Source organism: Lolium rigidum, chromosome 4 (genome assembly GCF_022539505.1).
Source record: "Lolium rigidum isolate FL_2022 chromosome 4, APGP_CSIRO_Lrig_0.1, whole genome shotgun sequence".
Classification (NCBI taxonomy): domain Eukaryota; kingdom Viridiplantae; phylum Streptophyta; class Magnoliopsida; order Poales; family Poaceae; genus Lolium; species Lolium rigidum.
In genome coordinates this window covers 3,452,880-3,468,656 of record NC_061511.1, presented here as the reverse complement: position 1 = coordinate 3,468,656, position 15,777 = coordinate 3,452,880, and the positions used below count along the sequence as shown (strand labels likewise).

At 41.9% G+C, this 15,777-nt stretch overlaps 1 protein-coding gene across 1 annotated transcript; it reads right to left on the bottom strand.

The window, feature by feature from the left end:
* Positions 1-5,604: 5,604 nt before the first annotated feature.
* On the bottom strand, positions 5,605-7,590 carry LOC124649098 (indole-2-monooxygenase-like). Its single transcript, XM_047188772.1, has 3 exons — positions 7,087-7,590; positions 6,564-6,998; positions 5,605-6,234 (listed from the first exon to the last, which is right to left on the bottom strand). Exons 1-3 carry the CDS (start codon positions 7,588-7,590, stop codon positions 5,605-5,607), a joined length of 1,569 nt encoding a protein of 522 aa, XP_047044728.1.
* Positions 7,591-15,777: the final 8,187 nt, after the last annotated feature.

The window sequence follows — 15,777 nt, the reverse complement described above, 5'->3', positions numbered from 1 at the left end:
TGGACATACAACCTCAATCTCTTATGAGAATACTATTTGTTGTTGAATGCTTAAGCATTAAAAAGAGGAGTCCATTATCTGTTGTCTATGTTGTCCCGGTATGGATGTCTAAGTTGAGAATAATCAAAAGCGAGAAATCCAATGTGTGCTTTCTCCTTAGACCTTTGTACAGGCGGCATAGAGGTACCCCTTTGTGCCACTTGGTTGAAACATATGTTATGCGATGATAATCCGTGTTTTCTGAGCTGATTAGGACAAGGTGCGAGCACTATTAGTACTCTATGCATGAGACATGCAACTTGTAGGAAGTATTATGCATAACACATATGAATTATTACTACCGTTGACAAAATTGTTTCTATATTTTTCAAAATAAAAGCTCTAACACAAAAATAGTAATTCATGCTTCCCTCTGCGAAGGGCCATTCTTTTACTTTATGTTGAGTCAGTCTACCCACTTCTTTCTATCTTAGAAACAAACACTTGTGTTAACTGTGTGCATTGATTCTTACATGTTTACTTATTGCACCTGTTATATTACTCTATGTTGACAAATATCCATGAGATATACATGTTACAAGTTGAAAGTAATTGCTTAAACTTAATCATCCTTTGTGTTGCTTCAATTCATTCTACAAAGAATTTATTGCTTATGAGTTAGCTCTTATGCAAGTCTTATTGATGCTTGTCTTGAAAGTACTATTCATGAAAAGTTTTGCTATATGATTCATTTGTTTAGTCATTATCTTTGTTAGGAATCTTTTGTTCAGATCACTCCATTCATCTCATATGCTTTACAATAATGTTGATCAAGATTATGTTGGTAGCATGTCACTTCAGAAATTATTTGTGTTATCGTTTACCTACTCGAGGACGAGTAGGAACTAAGCTTGGGGATGCTTGATACGTCTCAAACGTATCTATAATTTCTTATGTTCCATGCTACTTTTATGACAATACTTGAATGTTTTATACATACTTTACAGCATTATTATACATTTTCCGGCACTAACCTATTAACAAGATGTCGAAGCGCCAGTTGCTGTTTTCTGCTGTTTTTGGTTTCAGAAATCCTAGTAAGGAAATATTCTCGGAATTGGACAAAATCAACGCCCAGGGTCCTATTTTTACACGAAGCTTCCAGAAGACCGAGGGTGAAAGGAAGTGGGGCCACGAGGCGCCGACACAGTAGGGCGGCGCGGCCTGGCCCCTTGTCGCGTGGCCCTGTTGTGTGGGCCCTCGTGTGGCCCCCTGCGTTGCCCTTCCCCCTACTTAAAGCCTTCGTCGCGAAACCCCCTGTACCGAGAGCCACGATACGGAAAACCTTCCAGAGACGCCGCCGCCGCCAATCCCATCTCGGGGGATTCAGGAGATCGACTCCGGCACCCTGCCGGAGAGGGGAATCATCACCGGAGGGCTCTACATCATCATGCCCGCCTCCGGAATGATGCGTGAGTAGTTCATCCTTGGACTATGGGTCCATAGCAGTAGCTAGATGGTTGTCTTCTCCGCATGTGCTATCATTGTTTAGATCTTGTGAGCTGCCTAACATGATCAAGATCATATATTTGTAATGCTACATGTTGTGTTTGGTGGGATCCGATGAATCTAGAATATTATGTCAAGTTGATTATCAATCTATCATATATGTGTTGTTTATGTTCTTGCATACTCTCGTTGCTAGTAGAGGCTCTGGCCAAGTTGATACTTGTAACTCCAAGAGGGAGTAATTATGCTCGATAGTGGGTTCATGCCTCCATTGAATGCGGGACAGTGACAGAAAGTTCTAAGGTTGTGGATGTGCTGTTGCTACTAGGGATAAAACATTGATGCTTTGTCTAAGGATATTTGTGTTGATTACATTACACACCATACTTAATGCAATTATATGTTGTTTACAACTTAATACTGGAGGGGGTTCGGATGATAACCTTAAGGTGGATTATTTAGGCATAGATGCATGCTGGATAGCGGTCTATGTACTTTGTCGTAATGCCCTGATTAAATCACATAGTAATCATCGTTGGTATGTATTGAATCTTGATTTGTCAATTGCCCACCTGTAATGTGTTCACCCAGCATGCTAGTTATCTTATTGGAGAGACACCGCTAGTGAACTGTGGACCCCGGTCCATTCTTTTATATCTGAATACATTCTACTGCAATCATTGTTCTTACTGTTCTTTGCAAACAAACACCATCTTCCACTCGATACGTTTAATCCTTTGTTTTCAGCAAGCCGGTGATATTGACAACCTCACTGTTATGTTGGGGCAAAGTATCTTGATTGTGTTGTGCAGGTTCCGCGTTGGCGCCGGTTTCACTGGTGTTGCGCCGCACTACACTCCTCCACCAACAACCTTCACGTGCTTCTTGGCTCCTACTGGTTCGATAACCTTGGTTTCTTTCTGAGGGAAAACTTGCCGCTGTGCGCATCATACCTTCCTCTTGGGGTTCCCAACGGACGTGTACATCTACGCGCATCACCACCTGGCTATGAAGTTCCAAGGTACAAGAATTATGTGTGCAAATTGGACAAGGCGCTTTATGGGTTGAAACAGGCTCCTCGTGCATGGTATTCTCGTTTGAGTTTCCAATTGGTCAAATATGGGTTTGTTGCTTCTAAATCAGACACCTCCTTATTCATCTATCGACACATCAAGGTTACCATGTTCATGCTTATATATGTTGATGATATTATAGTGGCAAGTTCATCTCCAGCTGCCACTGACGCCTTGCTTAGGGTTCTTGGTAAAGCATTTGCTCTCAAGGATCTGGGTGATCTTCATTATTTCTTGGGTCTTGAAGTTCACAAAGTACATGATGGCATTGTTCATAATCAGGCCAAGTATGCTCAAGATGTTCTGGCCCGTGTTGGCATGACTCATTGTTCTGGCTCGCCTATCCCTCTCTCGTCTTCTGAGAAGATCTCTGCAAGGGAGGGAGATATGTTAGGTCCTGAAGACAGCACCTGATACAGGAGTATGGTAGGTGCATTGCAGTATCTTACTCTCACAAGACCTGATATTTGCTATGCGGTCAACAAAGTCTGTCAGTATTTGCATGCTCCTACTACTGTCCATTGGACAGCTGCAAAGCGAATTTTGAGATATGTGAAGCATACTATGAGTTTTGGGTTGACTTTTCTCAAGGCGCACTCAACATTACTGAGTGCCTTCTCTGATGCTGACTGGGCCGGTTGTGTAGATGACCGTCGATCCACTGGTGGTTTTGCTGTGTTTTTTGGACCAAACCTTATTTCCTGGAGTGCCAAGAAACAAGATACTGTCTCAAGATCAAGTACTGAAGCAGAGTATAAGTCAGTAGCAAATGCTACAGCTGAAGTCATTTGGGTACAGTCATTACTTCAGGAGCTTGGAGTCCAGTTGAAGCAACCACCGTGTTTGTGGTGTGATAACTTAGGAGCAACATATTTGTCAGCAAATCCAGTCTTCCATGCTAGAGCCAAACACATTGAGATAGATTTTCACTTTGTCAGAGAACGAGTGTTCAAGAAACAATTGGAGATTCGGTTCATTCCTTCCAAGGATCAAGTTGCTGATGGTTTTACAAAACCACTACCTGTAAGGAACTTTGAGGAGTTTAGGTTTAATCTCAACTTGAGAAAGTTGTGATTAAGGGAGGGTGTTAGAGATAGAGTTGTGTCTTGTTAAACACGGAAGTTAGAGTCCGTGATTCTCTCCCTCTCCTCATTGTAATCTCTCATGTAAATCTTCTATATAAGGAAACACTCTAGGAGGGCTCGGGTATCCGAGTAGACCTAAATCTACCTGATCTTACAATATACACTTGAAAAATAACGACTTGTAAAACTGAACAGACCCCTCTTACGGCGTGGCCGGACGTGCAGCTGGTGACAGGGAAGACATTGAAATAAAACAACTTTATTTTCGAGATGTGGTTTTTCTGCGATATTTGTATGCAAGGTCATTTTGTAAAATTAAAGTGGTTCGTCTCGATTCCTATTTCGTTTCAAAAAATCTCAATCTTTGTTTGGGTAAGTGTGTCGATTCAAGGTGAAATAACCCATGCATCTAGGTCAGCTGGGCATTAGCCCGGTGCTTAGACATAAATTACCACTTAGAGCAAGTCCAACCATTCCCTACCTTCATCATTTTGCAGCAAGTGTGTCGGACAACACTGCTGCTAATCGAGGCTGAGAATTTTTGTGTCGCCAAGCTTGTTGGCTAACTTGTCGATCTTATTTTTATTATAGTGTTCAGAGATCAGGAAGCAGGCCGAAGAGTACGCAGATGTTTACGATACATATCCAAGGGGTGAAAGGGCGAGTCCCGCAGGAAGTTCATTAAGGTACGATGTACATACAAGTCAATCGTTTATTATGTTGTCGACATCTTATCTCTTTGTTCATGTTATAGCGCGCTGGCCATCGGATGCGCTGGTTAGGTAACCTTCTTGGCTGCTGTGACCCGGAGATTGCAACACCGTTGCAGTCTCTGTCCGGTTCACCACCTCACCCTTCACCTCACGTAGAGGACACTACATCGGGTCCTCGGCCAATGTGGAAGACAATTAGGTACTGAACCAATTCTACATTGAAAACCATAGTTTTGCACTTTGAATCGAAGTCACCATGGATTTTTTTGTTGTAAGGGCGAGGACGGCATGACATTACAGGCTTACACATAGAATGTCCGCTCCACCTACATGTTGAAGCCTTGGAAGGGCATTAGGCGCTACACACCGGACGACGATGTCACTCGAGGAAAGATGGCGCTCATTGATTCCCACGACGAGCCGCCGAGGAGGTCAGCTTTGAAGAGGATGAAATTCCTCCAAGGAGGAGAAGTGCTCCTATGACTCGCGGAAAGAAGTAGTTGTCCTATCGCGCTATGTGTTGGTGTCGAACTATGTCAAGCTATGTGTTGGTATTGAACTTGTATAAGTTGGTTTCAATTTGAACTTGTCGGAGATGGTTGTATCGAACTAAGTTGAACTTGTCTTAAACTTGTATGATGTTGTGGTTGTGTCAATTTGAACTTGTCTTGAACTTGTTGATTCTTTGTATTTTTCAATTTGAACATGTATTGAAATATGATGCGTGCTCAGACGGAGCACACAAATGTCTTTTGGCAAGTTTAAGATGCATAGTGCCGACATGAGTGACGCTATGCTACATAGGATAGCGCCTTAGGGAGCGGCGCCAGACACTATAGCGTCTATGGCATCGGCGTTATGATCGCCTTTTCAATTTTTTTAAATGATAATTTTTTATTTAAAATAAAATCCTTTGAGATGGCTATGTATTATGTGCTCTAGTTGTTAAGAAACAAACGCGAATTTTGATTTTTTTTGCAAAATGGCCCCATATTTCGGTAAACCGGCTTTTCTGGTTGCTTACGATCTTCGATAAAAAAGCTTTTCTAAATGGCATCCGATGTCAAAGGACTGAAAGTAGTTATTGTAAGAAATCAAATGTAGAAAGGTACGCGTATTGCATTCAAACGTAAAACCACACTATGTAATTAGATCAGTTCATCAACATCGTGTATGTATGCAAATGCGAACATGAACACACACGCAAGCATGAACTACTGCACATGCATGCACACTATACACCGATCACACGGCTATATGGGTTCTCGGGAGAAGCATGAGCTTCTCCTTCCTACGAACCGTGAGGCCAAACACCTCCGCCATATCGACGTCCTCCTTCTTCACACCAGCCGGAAGCTCCCAGTCGAAGAAGTACGCCAGGTTCGCCAGCATGATCTCGACTGTAGCCAACCCGAAGTTGAGTCCAGGACAGATCCTCCGGCCAGCCCCAAATGGCACGAACTGGAAGTCCTTTCCCCTCAGGTCCACCGCTGCTGTGGCACCACCCTCGAGGAACCTCTCTGGCACGAACTCCTCTGGTTTCTCCCAGGAGCCAGGGTATCTGCCGAGAGCCCACGAGTTGATGATGGCTCGTGTTCCAGCAGGAATCGTGTAGCCGTCGACCTTGCAGTCAGCCATGGCCAGGTGAGGGAGAAGGAGTGGCACCGGTGGGTACAGCCTGAGCGTCTCCTTCACCACGGCCTTCAAATACTTCATGCCGGAAAGGTTCTCTTCCTCGACGAGTTCTTGTCCCCTGGGAGTGTTGTTTCTTACCTCCGATTGCAGCTTGATCATGAGTTGAGGATTGCGTATGAGCTCGGCCATGGCGGATTCTAAGACCAAAGCCGACGTTTCCGTGCCCGCGGCGAAAATGTCCTGTATGTTGTTCATTAAAAATTAAGATGGCTAACGTAACATAAATATATGTAGGGAAATCTATTTCTCATTGTTTAAATTAATTATCAGTGATCGACACGTTGCAATACACGTTAAAACTTATAACTAGCATGGACCACAGAGCAACCAAAATGGCAAGATCTAGTGCGATCCATGTACAAGTAGCAAAATTGTAGTTGCAATCGCATGTGCAAGATGTTGTAACTCATGGCATGAAGGAATCGACGCGATCCAACGGTTTGGGAGACTTGAGACTTAAAGCGAGTTCAACTGAAAATTAGGAAAACCGAGATTACTTATTTACTCACCATTAGGATGGCCTTGATGTGGTCTCTGGTGATACCCCGGAACTCTTGCTGAACCGATAGCAACACGTCGGTAAAGTCAGTATCTTCTTGCTCACCGGTCCCGTTCTCTTGGTGCATCGAGTTCTTCTCGTGATCGCTGATTATGGTCTCGAGCAATTCGTCCCATCTCCTGTGGGCCTGCTCGGCCTTGTTGGAGACGAACCTATTGAGAATGGCTAGTCTTGGGAAGTAGTCCTTGAGGTTAAACCCTCCGAGGAGAGCCGTGTTTGCCTCGACCAGCTCTCTGAACAACTTGTTCCGGCCTTCCGCCCTGAAGAACTTGCCCGACACGGCGCGGCACACCATGTCGTTGGCGTACGCGTTCATCGTCTCGCCCAGGTCGACGGCCGCGTTGGAAGCCGCCGCCTCACTTATCCTTGCCATCACCTGTTTCACCTGTAAATGAAGAGGTTGTGTAAAGTTTGTCATGGAGCCGACGATCGAAGGGTGGCCGTGAAGCTGTACGCTGGTATGTGCTAGTCACCTCGTGTAGACGGGCGACGCGGTACGACTGGACCTTTTTAACGCTGAAGAGGTGGGTGGTGACGAGCTTCCTCGCCTGCCGCCAGTGCTCGCCGTATGGGGAAAAACCGATGCCCGACGATGGCCCGTACAGCAGCACCGCGGCGATATTGGACGGCGGGCGGGACGCGAAGAGGTGGTCGTGCGTCCGCATGATCGCCTCGGCGGCGCGCGGGGATGACACCACGAGGTTCGGGACGGCGCCGAGGCGGAGGAGCATGAGGCCGTCGGGGGCGTGCGTCCTAGAGAGGTTGCAGAGGGAGACATGAGGGAGGTCACCGACGAGGTGGAGATGGCCTATGACAGGGAGCCCCGGAGGGGAAGGAGGCAGACGCTTTGCTTTGTTTCTGCTGCTGGTTATGGTGGCCAGGTGCAGTAGTAGTATGAAAAAGAGCAGTAGCAATGCTTGCAGCTGCAGAGGTGTCTCATGCATCAGTTGGTACATAACCTCTACGTAAGGAGCCATCAGGAGGGCGCTGCTAAGTTGGCTAGGTTGTGGCGTGCTAGATCGAATAGAGAGAAGCCGCAAGCTTTTATAGCTGCATCTTTTCCCACACCTTTTTTTTTTTGACATTTTATTTTGAAACACAGAATAGACGTAGCCACTCATACATACACACATACACACATCCATATGAACGCATGCATGCAGAACCTACGTCTATGAGTACATTAGAGAGACTGGGTCTAAAAAATTGATTCGACGGGTCTGGAGATTGACGAAGTCATCATGGACATCTCGCTGTCGACATTAACCTCGCCTCCAAGTGAAAATATTCCGCCTTTTAATGAGACACCGGGTGTCAAATCTGAGATTTAAATTCTAGTGGGCTGGAGGTGCCACTGCACTCCTAACCATCCAACCATATTTTGTTTTGGTTGCCCACCACATAAATGCTATGCGGTATCTTTTTTCACACGTAGCTGAGCATGTCCATTGCTCGGTACAAGTTTTTTTCTTTGAGATAAGGTTCACCACACTCTGTTCGTGTCCAACCGAAGAATATTTCGCCTTTTAAGAAGACATTAAAGTGTTAAATCTGAGATTTAAATTCTGGTGAACCGAATGCGTCGCTACCCACCTAACCTCCAACCACATTTTGTTTTGCTTGCTCACAACATAAATGCTATGAGATGTCTTTTTCCACACAAGCTGAGCGGTTTTTTCTTTGAGATAAGGGTCACCGCGCTCCATTCATTAGGAACACGTATAGGAGCCGAGAAACGTCTGCACGTATGCACAACGCTCTCGTATGTACATCAAAAACAGAAATACCTTGAAAGAAAACGACCCAACTTTTGTACGGTCGGGAAGGTTTCTGTGAGATTTTGCCGTCGAGGTAGGAAAGAAAATCTTCACTCGTCATACCCCGAAAGAAAACATGGTGAATAAGACCCATCCCATAGACATTTTGTGAGGAGATGGGTCAGAAATACGAGCGACATGTATACACTTGTAAAACGGATTGATGAGCTCGATTTTAAGTCTAAAGTCTAAACAGATTTTTTGTTTGGTGCTAGAGTTTTTTTGGAAACTAGTAGGGATAATCCCCACTAAACCTTAAATTCACACTTATTTCTAAATGACATGTTTTGTATTAGAGTATTGAGCTAGTTTAATTTCTATTTATCCTCATTTTTTAAATATTAGTGTATTTTTTCTAAATCCGCATCTCTAATCCACTAGGCATGCATGAAATTGAATAATAACGACTTCTAAATTGACCGACGAGCCCGACCGAAGACAGAACAAACCCGTGTTATAATAGCCGAATGGACCTTGTTTGGTAGTGGAGTATTTGCGGACCAGTCCTCTAGAAAGTTATCCCCACTAATCCCCATAAAACCTTATCTCATACGATCCAGGGATTAGTGCACAACGGCAAATCAACAAACCTTAGCAAAGATTAATTTTGAGGAGAACGTTGCACAGATCAGTCACTCAAATTTCGTTTTGCACAAATCAGTGAGTCTTTGGGTAATTCTTTGCACAAAGCTCTAATGAGTAGATTCCTGCGTTTAGCAGCATACCTGGCAGCTACCGTGGCCTGCCATAGCTAGCTGTAACAAATTAGCAGGAAAAGCAAAAGATAAAGTGTATAATTCTACTAAATATGGTTTGAGTGTGAAATAAAATTGGAGCATCATAGATTAGCTAGTAATATGAGAAATTGCAAAACAAAAAAAACAGTAATATTGGAGCATTGGAGCATCAAAATGACAACAATATTGGAGCATTCTAGTAGCAAAGATGGCAGCAACAATATAACCACTTATAAAATGATGACATGAACAGATCACAAAACCAAATGCCTTGTGTCCCATGGCACGTACAACCATCATCTTCAATTCATCATCACCAAAATATGTATCTCTTTGCACATGCATCACAAAAAAAGAATTCTAATATGACCACCACGCCTAGCATTTGCACATCATTCATCTTGTCCATTCTCAGCTTCAAGACAGCAATGAAGTAGCCATACATTCTAGAGATTAGATACTCCATTCTAAAGTGAATCAAGTGAAATATGAGGTGCACTGATCTAACCTTGATGTGGGCATAGTATGCATCATACTCCATCATGATTGCTGATGTCTTCTCCACCCGACGCACCTCCTCAAGCATTTTTAGCCTGCAGACATGATCTCACCTTGCTCTCCAGTGCCTTAGATGGTTGTAGAGCTGGTCCACACCAACTTCGCGGCCGGTGAACTTGAGAACAACCTCTACAATAGCTTTCAGGTCACGGTTCTTAAAGACCCGAACTCCGGTCGTTCCTTCCTTCACCAACTCGCACACCCGATTCAGCACGAAGGTAGACAGAGGAGTAGGCCATATCATGATGTTCTTCTTCCTAATAGGGCAGTACCTATCAGGCACCGGGATGTACCGGAGTGGCTGAGCCAGCAGCACAGAGTTCGCCCACATATCAGAGGAGGCTGCGTCCTATAGACATAATCAAAGTACCAACGTGCAAGAATAATAGTAAGCAAGTTGTTTGTTTCACACTTACAAGCTAATAGGACAACATCATTGACAATGGTAAGAAAACTAGAGAGAGATATTTATCTATTTAATTATGTATTTAATTTGCCCCTATGGGTCTCTTTATATAGGGGGCAAAGGGGGGCAATACTTCATAAGGGGGAGGCAGCTAGGCCACCCCTTCTCCTTTCCCTTATGGGCCCCTTCCATATGAAGCCCAATAAAGGTAGGAATGCCCTTTTTAACTAAATAAAAACATATTTTTATTAAACTAATCATATTTTAACATATTAATTCATCTAATTAATATACTAAACATATGCTTTAATTTCCTATTGTCCGAGACACCTCCCAAACTATTCCGAACACATTTCGGACAATACCGAAACCCTATTCCGGATATCTCTCTCAATTTTGATGAATCAAAAACTATCTCTAGTTTTGTTGAATCCTTAAGTGTGTTAGCCTACGGTTCGGGAATAACACAGACATGATCTGAGACATTGTCTCCGGTCCATTGATCACTAGGGGGTCTAGATAACCATGGTGATCTCTATGCATTCCACAAAGATATAATCGTCGTTTGAACCATTGCGTTGAGTCTTATTCCTTTTGTTCATTCGATATCGGCACTCGTCCGAGAAATTATCTTCGGTATCACAATACCTTGTTCGGTCTCGTTACCGACAATGCTATTTCAACTCGTTCGTGTGTAATTCCATACCCATGACCTAGTCATACGATGCGTAGCTTTAATGGATGTAATCTCACCGAGTGGGCCATTTCTATCTTTCCGTCACATGGAAGAACAAATCCCGCTCTTGATCCATACCCCACAACCATCCCATTGGAAGACCCAACTACACCTTTCTTGATAACCCTATTACGGTGTGATGAGTGATGCAGTCAAGGCAGCCTTTGGTGAAAGTGATTAGATACGAGCTCACGGTCTAAGGATTAAGTCACTACGCACTTAATAAACATCGGAATTTGAACTTAGTGTGACGTGATCGTGCTATAATACTTATGTTATGGGTATGTTCATCATATCATTTATCCAATCGATATAACCTCATTGTCCATGACATTTATGTCCATGATCGGGAAAACCTCGATCAACAATTGACCTCAATGAACTAGTTATGCACTTGTGTGCTTACTAGGGACTCCTTGTTCGTTTAAAATACCACATGTGTATTAATATTTCCTTTTAATACAATGATAGAATGGCACGAAACTAATTATAAACATTTGACATATAATAAGTATCTATTATTATTTGTCTCTAGAGCACTATCTCCAACACTAACTACCTCTAACCAGTAAACAAATGGCATTGGTTTTGACCGATCGGTAGCATGCAAAAAAGACAAGAGATGACAATCCAGATTTCTTTGGTAGAACATGTCCACCATTGATGTACAAAATTCACCACTCCAACCATTCTGACCTCTATGGTACGGGTGTCATGCTCATGGAGAATAAAGGAACTTCTAAACAAAGTGTCCCATCGTTCTCTTGAGTTCGCAACTACACAAGCATACACATAATGATCCATTAGCAAGTCATGAATGAAGCCATGAATGATCATTACCAATATATTTTTAATACCTTCTGGAGAATTCCATGTACCAATATTTTTTCCTTGCTTAGGAGATTGCTTCTTCTTACCATTGTGCTGGAGCTGGACTGAACCGCACTACCCTTTTGTTTGCATATCTAGTTCAGGTAAAGTAACACGCCAACTGAATACAAAATACATTACTAAAAAGAGTAGAAAGTTTACACAAAGTTCATTATTAGAAGTTGAAGAACACACATAGTTCACCATTATATGGCAAGACTAGAAGATGAAGAACACACATAGTTCACCATTACATTACAGGACTAGAATATGAAGAACACAAAAGAGTTGAATATTACATTATAAGACTCCAAGTAAGACACTAGCTACACATTGTGGTAATCACTCCACATCTGCATTGCGGTTTGGTCCCTCATATTTTTGCCTTCCACGTGGTTCCCCGGGAGTTGTACAACATCATCTAACTGTTGTACCACATCATCATCATTGTTAGGGAGATCCACACAATTTTGTGGGTCTATGTTATCTTCTTGGTCTTCAAGTCAGTCTTCATCACCATTGTGTTGTTTTATGATATTGTGAAATATTAGTGTAGCAGCTTGTATCTTAACCTGATTCCATAATTTGTGGAATGTGCCAACTTTGAGAATAGGAAAACATTTTTTTAGAATCCCCAAAAGCATCTCAATATGGTTTGTAAGGACAACATGGCAATGGTTAAACAATTCCATGTACTTTTGTGGACATCGGCGGCCACGTCCGAATTCCTTCAAGTGGTAATGAACCCATCGATATGGCGCAAGAATTGGGTGCTGCCATAGCCACCAACAACTAGGTAAAACTTTCCAACATGGATTGTGTAACCTCTTGGTATGGCAAAATTAAGCACCATAGCATCACTAGCTAACCCTTGCTAGCCGCAGGAAACGAATGTTACCTTGCGGTCAAAGTCGCATGGAAACAAACAATTCTAGCTTAGGGTGCCTTTTCTATTCCTCCATGGAGAGGCACGACTAGGTGTTCTAGTGACTGGAATGTGGGACCCACAAATAGCATCAATACAATTCTGCATATAAAAAGTTTGGGAAAAAAATAAGAAATAGATAAGAGAACAATTTTGGTAGAAAAATAAGGGTTGAAGTCTGGACCTAGAAATATGGGAAGAAGCAGCGGTATGTAGCTATCTTTAGATGAGTTTCATAGAGATTAAGAGGCTTGACGATTCTTGTTGTTAAGGTTGGAATAATATCAAAGAATTCCTTGATATACTTGCTAAAACTCCAACCACTATGCTTAAACTCTAATTGCATATTTTTTTGTATGAAGCATTATGTGAGAGCATGTACAATAAAAGTGTTACCTTCTCTTCCACCTTGATTCTAGAATCTAAAATCAAGCCCTCATCTCTAAGATATGATGCTAACCACATGAAAATGTCTAGTTCCATCCTAAAGGCAACTAAGCACTCCTTGAGGTGTCCTCCAAGCAATTCTATAATATGCTCCTTGAGGTGTCTTTGCTTTTTCCATGTCAAATGGAAGTGCAATGCAGAAAAAATGACAAACATTAATATTTATCTTAAGTTTTTCATCATACTAATATACGTTCTACACTCCGCAATTCCATGATATGCACCTTATATTTAATCAAAACATGGTTATCTTAGCACTCAAAACTAGCACTCAAGTTGTTGTCTAGACAAAGCCAGTGAAATCCATATATATGAAATGATATACTTAATATAACCCGGTACTAATTAATTATAGCATTTCAGACCAAGCCAGGTTAATTAAGAAAACAAACATCACAATAATCACTAAGTTTTCGTCTGGTATCCATCATTATGTTATCCAACTACTGGTTTCAGTAAAACTAACGAGAAAATTGGATAATTGATTGCCTTCTGTGAGCCAAATTGATAAGGCCACATACATGGTTTATTGCAACATGCTAGTTCAAGACTATAAGGGGAACACATGATGTCGACTTTGATTGTTTAACCCATTGCATCTAAAACACCATATGAATTAACGTATAGTTGATATTAAGTTGTACTATGTATCAAGTTTCAGAAACTATCACTAAAGTTAACACTAGAGGTATTCAAGCTTACTGCACAGCCTAGGTAATTAACCCACTTCATCAGATTAGAATGATTGGAATGGTATTGAAGAAGCTACCAATAATATCTGCATGATCAACCCAGATTGTATTCGTACTTCTCTAGAGCACAAATGACAAGGAAAGATTCTAGTATTTCAGAAGCTAAAAAAGAGAAATTATAAGAGCATTGTAACTATACCCAGGGAAGTATGTAAGCTAAATGTCAACCTTCGAATCTTCAAAGGAACAACAAATGGTCGGTAGTACATAACTGCATAGTTAACCTACCAACCAAGCTAAATTTCTCCTTTCTCTCAATTCATGCAACTAATAAATACATATAACTTGCAGTTCATATTCCTGAGTGAATTATCCCTTGTCTGTATTCCTGGGTGAATTATCCCTTGTGTGTTTTTACAACCACTACGCTTAAAAATCACACACTAACCACCAGACGAAAACTTTCTCAATATACTGTTCTCCATTCCCAACATGTTCTATGTTCCCATATATACTATACTAACTAAGATAACTTATATATCAAGATATAAAAATTGAGGAAACAAGCACTAAGTAAGATAACTTGTATATCAAGATATAAAAATTGAGGAAACAAGCATGTACAAGGAATAAAAAGAAAACTATTTAATTTAGACAAGTAGATAAACATACCGGTGTTTTTACACGATCCCGTGAGGGTGGAGTCTCGTCACTTAATGAATTTACCGAAGAGAATGCCAGACTTGCAGAATAGCAAAACCTGAAGAAAAGAGCAATGATCAGGTCAAGTTCTCAATGGGCAATCAACGGCCATATCAAATAGATAATAAAAGGACACAAAGACAAATAGGTAAGCTACTAAATCCAAGTGACAGTCACAAAGATAAATACTAGAAACCATACAAGTATATGCCAGTACTAACCCAAAGTTACAGGATGAATCTCGTGAGACAAACAGAATGGTGGCGGTGTGGAGAGAGAGAGAGAGAGAGAGAGAGAGAGAGAGAGAGAGAGAGAGAGAGAGAGAGAGAGAGAGAGAGAGAGAGAGAGAGAGAGAGAGAGAGAGAGAGAGAGAGAGAGAGAGAGAGAGAGAGAGATCAATGTCAAGAATATCACTCTTTCCAGCCTTCTCAATAATCACCTACATTAAATAGATTGTTTAAAGACTGGATGTTCAAACAAGTTACAACGAAATCTGAATTATCATTCTATTGTAGAAGTTCCAGTGACTTGCAACCGGTGGTCTTACACGATAGAAAGTTAGTTAGCAAGTTTCCTCTCTATTGCTAACAAGTTGTGTGCGTGCTTTTCTATGCTGGCCTAAATCATTTACACACTTATTTTTGATTCAGCTTAATGTTAGGACCTTGAATATATGCCATCTATAAGAACCAAAAGTTGACAGCAAGTGCTCGAAATACTATTTGTTCATGCAAAGGTATAATAATGGATAGATGTGCTGCTAAATGGAAGACGTGAACAAGCTACTGGTTGCCGGCAATGCAAAACATAATTTGTTCATGCAAAGATAAAATAATGAAAAAGCTAATGAACAAGCTAGTGGTTGCAGGCATTGCAAAACATAGTAGTGATTGTCCAAAGGTGATCATTCGCTACCCAATCTAGCAGCACCTGCTGCCAATATGGCTGAGAATACTACATGGGTTCAATCATTATCCTGAGTGCCGACTACCAGATGTAACGGTCATGTATACCCGAGGTCTAGGTCTGGGATTCGGTCCAAGTAAAAAATGTTTGTCGGGGACGAGGTTAATCGGGGATGGGCGGGGAAATTTTGGCCCTAAACTCATGTACCAAATAGGCTTATGGGGATTGGCGGAGATTCGGGGATGAGCCCGGGATAATACTCGCCCATCCCCACCAATACACTCGTATCAAACGAGGCCTAAGTAGAAACCTGATGAGAATACAACTGGTTAACCTCGTCGGGAGGGAAGATATTTAATCGTCTCAAC